Source organism: Babylonia areolata, chromosome 2 (genome assembly GCF_041734735.1).
Source record: "Babylonia areolata isolate BAREFJ2019XMU chromosome 2, ASM4173473v1, whole genome shotgun sequence".
Taxonomy (NCBI): domain Eukaryota; kingdom Metazoa; phylum Mollusca; class Gastropoda; order Neogastropoda; family Buccinidae; genus Babylonia; species Babylonia areolata.
The window spans coordinates 25,753,589-25,762,732 of NC_134877.1; the positions used below are offsets into that span (position 1 = coordinate 25,753,589).

General features: G+C 41.4%; 1 protein-coding gene across 11 annotated transcripts in view; it reads left to right on the forward strand.

Annotated features, from left to right (window-relative positions):
* Window positions 1–9,144, forward strand: part of LOC143299566 (uncharacterized) — a 142,855-nt gene that overhangs the window by 47,388 nt on the left and 86,323 nt on the right. For 8 of the 11 annotated variants that reach the window (XM_076612882.1, XM_076612959.1, XM_076612933.1 and 5 more), the window contains exon 4: window positions 1,814–1,888. The exons of 2 other annotated variants lie outside the window; for them this stretch is intronic. In XM_076612882.1, coding sequence (XP_076468997.1) covers window positions 1,814–1,888 — 75 coding nt within the window. Of the gene's footprint in view, window positions 1–1,813; window positions 1,889–3,008; window positions 7,675–9,144 lie in introns of those variants that run through there. One more of the 11 variants, XM_076612874.1, reaches the window with a different exon arrangement.

The following is a 9,144-nucleotide window of genomic DNA, read 5'->3' on the forward strand; positions in this document are numbered from 1 at the left end:
GTTGACCAGACACTGTCACCTCTGTCCTGCCATTTACTAAAACAGCATTATGATTTGTAACACATTCTCCACACTGGGGTGGGTACAGGATTCACTCTGTATGACTCTAATGGTCTTCTATAGGTATCTGATCCATCATGCTGAAAACTTTTTGCATGCTGACCAGTTTATTGCAAGATGTATTTGTTTTGAGGCAAATGTGGAGTGTATCACTGTTGAATTTAAAAAAAAAGTACAATAGAAATTAAAACAAGGCAACATGAGTGATATAATTGATGAAAAAAAAAACCCCAAGAAATTACAAGCCCAGGCTAAGTAATGCACACAGCTTCAAACCACTGCTGTTTACACTTTCCTTCAGGTTGCGTTCAGGTGCATAGTGGCCTAGTAGTAATGTGTCTGCCTTGGACGTGAGGGAATCTGAACACACAGGTTCAAATCCCACGCTCGGCCAACATTTTCTCCCCCTCCAGTAGATCCTGGGTTGTGGCTTGGACACTCCTTACTCAGATCAGACAATGCAAGGAGGCCCAGAGTGTAGCATAATGAATGTACATAAAAGAACCCACGGCGACAAAAGGTTTGTCGTGGGCAAAATTCTGTAGCGATAACCACTTGGCAGGAAAACAAGAGTGGTGCTGTGCTGTGGTGAGATGGTCTCCCATGTAGAGCAGTCCGAATTTCACTCAGAAATCTGGTGTGACGAAGAGTCATACAATACAATACAATACAATACAATACAATGAGAGAGAGATAAGAGTTGTCTGCTTTCTAGGATTACCCTTGGTTTTGATAAGCCATTGGGTTGTGCTTTTTCACACTGTTGCAAAAATATTGTAGTAATCTTTCTTTTCCAGATACTGGACAGTTACCACCATGATTTTCATACATGACACGTAGGTTGACAAAGTGGTGCCGTAAATTGGGACTTGTACAGAGTCATGAGAAGTCTGGTAAAGTCTTGGAAACATGAGAAAACCATTTCCTGGGCTGGAAAAGTCATGGAAAAAACCATTTGTCTTCAGGGTCTGGAAAATACTGTTAATTTTAAAAGAACCCTTGGCCATTATTATTCAACAAAGAGTGAAATGTCAAAAAATAAAAAAGTGGTAAAAAATGAACATTGATACTGGGAGATCTGCCAGTCCCTTTTGTCAACAGTGTTGCAGACAATTTTTTAAAAATATTCAGTTTGGCTTTGTGTTTGGTATGGAAAAAATGTCCATTCTGGTTTGGAAAAAGGTCTTGAAAAAGTGTGGAATTTTAGTTGGTCACATCTGTGGAAACCCTGTGTGTAGGAGTTAATTCAGCGGTAGATGGGTTTTTTTTTGGTTTTTTTTTGTTTTGTTTTTTTTTTGTTTCCCATACCACTCTTCACCCTTAACCTTGTCCCCACTTCCGTTGTTGTGTGTCTGCAGCGTCATGTTCCATGACGGTTGAACTGTTTGTTCTTTGCCTGAGTGGGTTTGCCTGCCTGCCTCCCTTCCTTCCCTGCTGTTGTTCAGTGTGACTGCATTGCTGGTGAGGGACAAGCACCACAAACAATGAACCTATCCCACATGAACGGAAAATGTCCGTGTGAATTGCATAATCTTTCAGAAAAGGGGCGTCACTAGCAGACTGCAAGTGCATGTTCATGATTCCTGGTGTCATGTTTTGCATTTCACTGCAAGTTTTGTTAGTAGAAAATGTAAGTTTTTGATATGGTTTTTGATATGGAAAAAAATTTTTTTTTTTTTTTTTTTTTTGATCAAGAGAAGAGAGGTCAAGTGTCTGCGAAGGTTGGTAACGTGGACAATTTACCTTTTTTCAGGAGCTTATCCTCCAGAGTCCCATGATAGCAGTGCATGTGATCAGAAGATCCTTGAGGCCACTCAGCTCTTTAAAGGTAATCACTGATGTCACTCACTCCATTTGAAAAAAAGACAGTTGCACTGCACATCATTCCTTTGTGAATAGCCAAGGGTTTAAGTTAATTCTAAACACCTTTTTGATCATTGAAAGAGTCCAGTCACAACAGATTTTGGCTTTACGTTGCTCAAGATTTTTGTTGTTGTCATCATTGAAAGATTCCAATCACAAAGACATAGTGGTTTTGAATTGATATCGAACATTTGTTGCTGATTGAAGATTCCAGTCACGATGTAAATTTCTTGTCGCTTGCAAATAAGTTTATTGAATAAGCTTGAACTTTTCACTGCCACTCGAGACTGCTGTATGTAGTAGGCTGCGTAAAGTTCCCCTTATTTTCTTGATCCACATCACCTCAGGTGGTCTTTGTGCTTTTAGCTTTCCTGAAGAAAACCCTGAGCTTTGTTATGATTGCTAAAGATAAGTTCCATTTGCATGGAACCTTGGGCTTGTTTTGAAAACGGAAAGATGAATAAGTGATTTTTTTCTCTCTGTCATTTCAGAAAAAAAAATCTTGTTAAACGACAAGTTTTTGGTAGCTTGAAGTACAAATGAATGAACTCTTTATTTAAATCACCTCTTCTTTCAAATGTCCCTCCACCCCCCGCAAGCTTTATTAAGCAGTGCTGCAGAGAATTTGTACCAGTCTTTTGGTTTTTCATCTACATATGTTACTTTTTCCCACGATTCTGTTTGATTGGAAGTAAGCTGATCAGTAACTGATAGGTTGACCAGACTGATGTTTTTGGTCTTGGATTCACTATTTAGATTGGAAGTTAAAAAAACAACAAACTGATCAATAGCTGATAGGTTGACCCGATCGTCATTATTGGTCTTTGATTCGCTGTTTAAATTGGAACTAAGCTGATCAGTAGCTGATAGTTTGACACGATTGACATTTTTTGGTCTGTGATTTGCTGTTAGATTGGAAGTAAGCTGATCAATAACAGGTAGGTTGAGGCAATTGACGTGTTTTTGGTCTTCGATTTGGTGTTTAGATTGAAAGTAAGTTGATCAGTAACAGATAGGTTGAGGCGATTGACGTTTTTTTGGTCTGTGAGTAGCATCACAGTGTTGTGGCCCTGTTTCCCTTGCAGAGTGGTTGGGTGGCAAGTCACTGGGCGAGGACACTGTCCGAAAGATGACGGTGAAGCAGCTGGACCAGCTGCTCAGCTCCTTCTATCGCGAGGTGCGCAAGAAGGACGGCACCCCGCTGAAGGAGCACGCCCTGAGACGGGTGCGCAGCGGTCTGATGAAGTACCTGTCCAAGCTGCTCCACCTGCAGTGCCCCATCAGTGCTCTGGACTTCCAGCTGTCCAGCAAGGTCTACACAGAGATGCTGTCCAAGATGCCGTCCAGAGCCACCATGATGCTCACCCGGGCAGACTGCTCCATCATCCGTGGGCACCCGTCCATGAGCGTGGACAGCCCCATGTCGCTGCTGAAGAAAGTGTGGTTCGAGCTTCAGCTTCATTTCGGGGCGCGGCGGTGGTCGCCGAGAGAGATGTGGCCGGAGGTGTTTGTGTTCGTCAGCGATGACGACGACGCAGAGTACGTCATGCTGGACAGTGAGCAGCTGGCCGAGTCGCACCTGAAGCCAGAAATCAAAGACATGCTGTCCCGGCGCCGGATGCTCGCCACAGGCACCAGCCTGTGCCCTGTGGAGGCCCTCAAACTGTACCTGTCCAAGAGAGAGCGCGTGGCGGCCAGGCCGTCGGAGAAGGTCCCGTTTTTGCAGAAACCTAATCCTTTGTGGACCTCAAAGAACAGCCTGGCATGGTACACCAACTCGGAAATCAGTCTGGGGAAGAATCACAACTTCATCCGTGAACTGTGTGAAGATATGAAGCTGGAAGCTTGCTACACCAACATGAGTCTTTGCTTTGGGGACCCCAAGCAGTACTCGGACTGTTGGCCATAAGCAGTGCATCATTCATTGTTAAAACACACTTTTATCTGACATTTTTCTTGGGAAAAATGTGTTGAAGACATGGTCTTCAAAAAAATGAATTATCACTGATCCGTACCTCCTTGAGGAATGATTGTTGATATGACAGTCCCAGTCTAAGTCCCCTGTGTTTTGGGGTATGATTTGAATTGCTTGACCTAGGAATCATTCCTGAAATTGGCAGTGATTGTTGAGTCAGTTACAGGTCGTTTTCATGACTTCATCATTTGAAAAACACATCTGGATTCCTATTTCATGTATTTGGTTGTCCAGTGGTCACCAGTAAGTAATCATAAGAATTATAACCAAATCCCAACTGGTCAGTCGAAGCTGTCAAATAAACAACCAGCTAGCAATTTATCAAGCCATCTCATCTAATTAACAACCAATTAAGCAGCCCAAATAAATCAGATAGCCAGTTTGCCAGCCACTCTTCTGATTAACAGCCAACCAGCATACCAACTAAAATCACCCAATTCACAGCGGCCAGTTTACCAAACCAGTCATACGTTTGACAACCAGTCAAACAAACAAGCAATCACCCAACTGACCAGCCAACCAGCCAAGCAAGAAGCCAGCCAACCACTTGACCAGCCACACAAAAGACAAGCTGCTGATAGAATAATGACCAACTCTGCAAACAGTCCAAGAGTGCTTTAAACCATGTGACGGTCAAGCCAGCGCAGGGAATAAGTCTGTTGCCATTGTAAAGCATTTTATTGGGAGGGAATTGGACAGATGTATATTTCATGTTCAAAGGAATGATTCAGCACTTGTAGCTTTTAGAGGCGTTTGATTGGCTAAGAGTGGACCGGGCAAGATGGTTCGTCTTTTCACTGTTAGCTGCGTGAAATTTGGCCAAGCAGAGCAAACCGATAGGCCTAGTTTGCATCAGTTTGACATGGTTAGTATATGTATCACCAAACATGGAGTATAATACAAACTCCTCCTTTTGCACACATATTACGGTGTTTTGTCTGTGACAGATTTGAGTACTGACCTATCAGGAAGTTAACATTTTCCACATTTCACATTATAAATACATATTTCCGTTGGAAGAAATTGCACGTGTGTGGTGATGGAACATTTGCTCTGCATATTTCATGTCACAATTCATTGTGTTCTTTAAATGATTTGAGCATTAAAGTTTTTTTTGGGGGGGCTGGGCATTTGTGGAGAAATAATAAGCCACGGGATATAGACGGAAGTCAGAAAACTTGAGACATGGATATTTCTGTAGTGTTCATGCAGGTCAGTTTCTTTGTTTGTGCAGGGCTGGATATGTGTGTCCAAGTGTAGGCAGCAGGTTGATTTTGTCGTCCCTCGTTTCTGGTGTATCGTGTGGTCGTACCATCATTGTCACAGCATGTTTCTTTATGTCTACTTGGAACCACTTTAGTGTGTATGTGTGTTGGGGGTGCGGGGGAGGGGGAGTGGGGGTGGGGAGGAGGGGGGGGGAGTGTGCTGCCACAGTACAGTATTATTTTTTTCTCTCTCCCTCTCTATCTCTTCCTCTCTCTCTCCCCCTCTCTCTCTCTCACTCTCTCCCTCCCTCCCTCCATCCTCTCTCTCCCTCTCCCCCACTCTCTCTATTATATATAGATATGTACACATACATTGGTATAATGTATAACCACACATTGATGTGAATGACATGCTTGCACACATTTGCTTGGTGCATGCACGTGCACATTTGAATGTGCATACACAAACTCGTAGGCATTATGTCATACTTGGGGGGACGTTTTGTTTGCATGAAGATGCTGGTTGTTATTTTAAGAACTTGCCCATTTTGATCAGAAATGAAACCTGGGGTGCGTTATTGGATCTTCAAATGAAGTCCTAGTTTGTTTGTTTTTTTAAAGAGAGAAATCAGTTTGAAGTTGTGACATTTTCAGTTTTGCACTATCACACCTGACAGTTTTTTCCAGTGTCATGCTGCCTCAGCCAGTCGCAAACAACTGCGTAATTTATGGATGGTTTAAAGGTCAGCGATGGTCATGTTTCAGTAGAACTGCATTAGGCTGTTGCCTCAACATTACAGGCAGCACAGTGTACCACTGTATGTAGACTTATTTGTGGCAGCATAATGATGTGGCTTGAATAAACGTGTGCAGATGTACACACTCTCTTGTACATGCATCAGTCTGTCTCTGTCTGTAAAGCACACACACATGCACACACCCACACAGGTCACATATAAATATTTAAAAAAAATTTTCTATTCCTGTTTAAAGCACACACGCATATACAACTCACACATGTTGCATATACATTATTTGTTTCTTCATTACACTCTTGCTGTCATATTTATGAAAGGGTTTAGATTTTTGGTTAAAAGATATTATAATTTAGGATTCTGTTTTTGATATTTTATTGTTTGTTTTTGAGAAAGTTTCAAAGATATGTTGGGTTTCTTTTTCTTTGCGTTGGAAACCTCCAACGTCTCACCAGAGAATGGGTTTTCTTTTTACTGTGTTATATTTTTAACCCTTGAAGGGACAATTTGCGTGATATCACGCCACTGGTGTTGCTCCTCTTTGAAATGATTGGATGATTATATTCAGGGAGGTTCATCTCTTTTATCTGTTTATCCTTGTACTTTTACTGATATATATGTATTAGGTATGATTATGTAAGTATGTATGTATGTATGTATGTTTGTATGTATGTAAGTATGTAAATTTTAACAAATATTTTTGCTTGTGTGGGCCCATTTTGGTTTGCCTTGATAAAAGTTTTGAATTGGGACTTTGTACAACTACCGAATAATGTATCAGCACTTAACATATGTGCTTTGGATGAGGCGTGTGCTTGTAATGGAGGGAATGGGTGTTGACAACAGTATCTCCACAACTTCACCTCTGGGTGTTTGCCAATATCGTCACGACTGTTCTTTGTTAGTTACAAGATCAGCACTCTATGTTATAAATGTATTCACAAAACTGCCCCTTCCTATCTCTGTGGCTGCCTTCACCTCCACACTCCATCTCGCTCACTATGATCGGCCTCGGATCCACTCTGTTTACGCATACCCAGATTCAAACACTCGACTGTTGGCCACCGTTCTTTCTCTGTCTCTGGACCTTGCGATTGGAATGAACTTCCTCTTTTGCTTCGTCAAGTCTCCACACTCATCTCTTTCAAGTCTGGCCTTAAAACCCACCTCTTCCCAAAATAGCCCCCCTTGCCTGCCCTTCCTGTCTTTAGTTTCTACGGTTTTAGAGTTATGCATGCGTGTGAATGACTGGTGCGAAAGCGCTTTGGTTTGTCTCTGCACAAGATTCATCGCTATATAAATACCATTATTATTATTATTATTTATTACTGTGAATCATGCCCTCTGGCATGTGGGGGCAGCAAACAAAGAACCACCACTCTTGTCTGTTTTGGGTGGGGTCTCGGAATGGTACCCCAGGTTCTGATTCAGGGACTTGAGTTCACCATCGACTGTTCTGTGCCAGGTGTTCTTTGGCTTTCCCTCTCGTGCGTCTGCCTTCTGGTGCCCAGTGAAGGGCTATTTTTTACTAGTGATGTCACTTCGCTGTCTTCGCGTGACGAGTTCAATCCACTTCCACCACCACCTCACGAGGATGGTCTCTTGATCGCACTGGTTGAGTGGACGTTGAGTGGAGATGGTATTGGGCCCGAAAATTTGCAGGTTTTTTCAGAGGTCTGGTTTTTGTGTGAAAGGTAGACAAACATTGTTAGATCACTGTGTCATCCTCCAGAATTCTGAGCCATAGAGCAGTGTGTAAAATACACAACTCTGGTAACAAATTGCCACAGCTGTAAAGCCATTTTTGTAGGTTTTGGTCGTGAATGTGATGGTTTACTGGCTGGGGTGGGTGTGAGGGTGGGTTTGGAAGAAGGGGGAGGAGTTTGGGGTGTGACCGTGATTGATTGAATGATGAAAAGTCACTGTCCTTTGGGTTTTTGACTCACTTGTGTAAACAAAGTGAGTCTATGTTTTAACCCGGTGTTCGGTTGTCTGTGTCTGTGTGTGTATGTGTGTGTGTGTGTGTCTGTGGTTAACTTTAACATTGACATTTTCTCTGCAAATACTTTGTCAGTTGACACCAAATTAGGCATAAAAATAGGAAAAATTCAGTTCTTTCCAGTCATCTTGTTTAAAACAATATTGCACCTCTGGGATGGGCACAAAAAAATTTAAAAAATGAAGCCTAATTATATGCAAACTGCATTTTCTGTTATATTTTTTGTATTCTCTAAACTTGGCACTTTGATCTGATATACTGACCCAACAACAAGAGCAGTCATTACTATCTTTTTCTGTTCAAACAGGAACTTCTTTTGCTAAGCATGGAAGTTTTATTTATTTGCAAATGTTTTGGTGCAGATAGTAAAAAAAAAAGGGAAATTACTCTGTAATTAATGCTAGGGGAGTTAATTTGCTTTAAACTGATCTTTCTCATCTTAAACATTACATTTTGAAATTATACTCAATACATAAAAAGCTTGTTTGGTTTTTTTAAGTGTATCACAAGTGAGTCTTGAAGGCCTTGCCTCTCTTGTTTTTTTTTTGTTTTTGTTTTTAACTGGTTCAGCATTTAAAAAGAAAAAAATATGTGGTTTGGTCCTCCTGTTACTGCGGCATTCAGTTTAATGATAATACTAACTTAATAAGGCAATACTTGATGACTGATTGGAATATTTTAGATATTTCATTATTTGTTGCTTTGTGTACAATTTGCACATACTGGAGAATGGTTTGTTAATGTCCAGAAATGAACATTCTGTACATATTTCTTTTGATAATGTTTCGTTTATCTCTTCTTTTTCTGTCTGTCTAGTTCTCTTCATCCTTTGTCTCATCTGTTCTTTTCTCTGTCTCTGCCTCCATGTCTGTCTGCTACTCTTTTCCACTGTCTCATCTTTTTTTCTTCTTCTCTGTCTCTGCCTCCATGTCTGTCTGCTACTCTTTTTCCACTGTCTCATCTTTTTTCTTCTTCTCTGTCTCTGCCTCCATGTCTGTCTGCTACTCTTTTCCACTGTCTCATCTTTTTTTCTTCTGTCTGTCTCTGCTTCCATGTCTGTCTGCTACTCTTTTTCCACTGTCTCATCTTTTTTTCTGTCTGTCTCTGCTTCCATGTCTGTCTGCTATTTTCCACTGTCTCATCTTTTTTCTCTCTCTCTGTCTCTGCCTCCATGTCTGTCTGCTACTCTTTTTCCACTGTCTCATCTTTTTTTTCTCTCTCTCTCTGCCTCCATGTCTGTCTGCTACACTTTTTCCACTGTCATCTTTTTTTTTTCTCTCTCTCTGT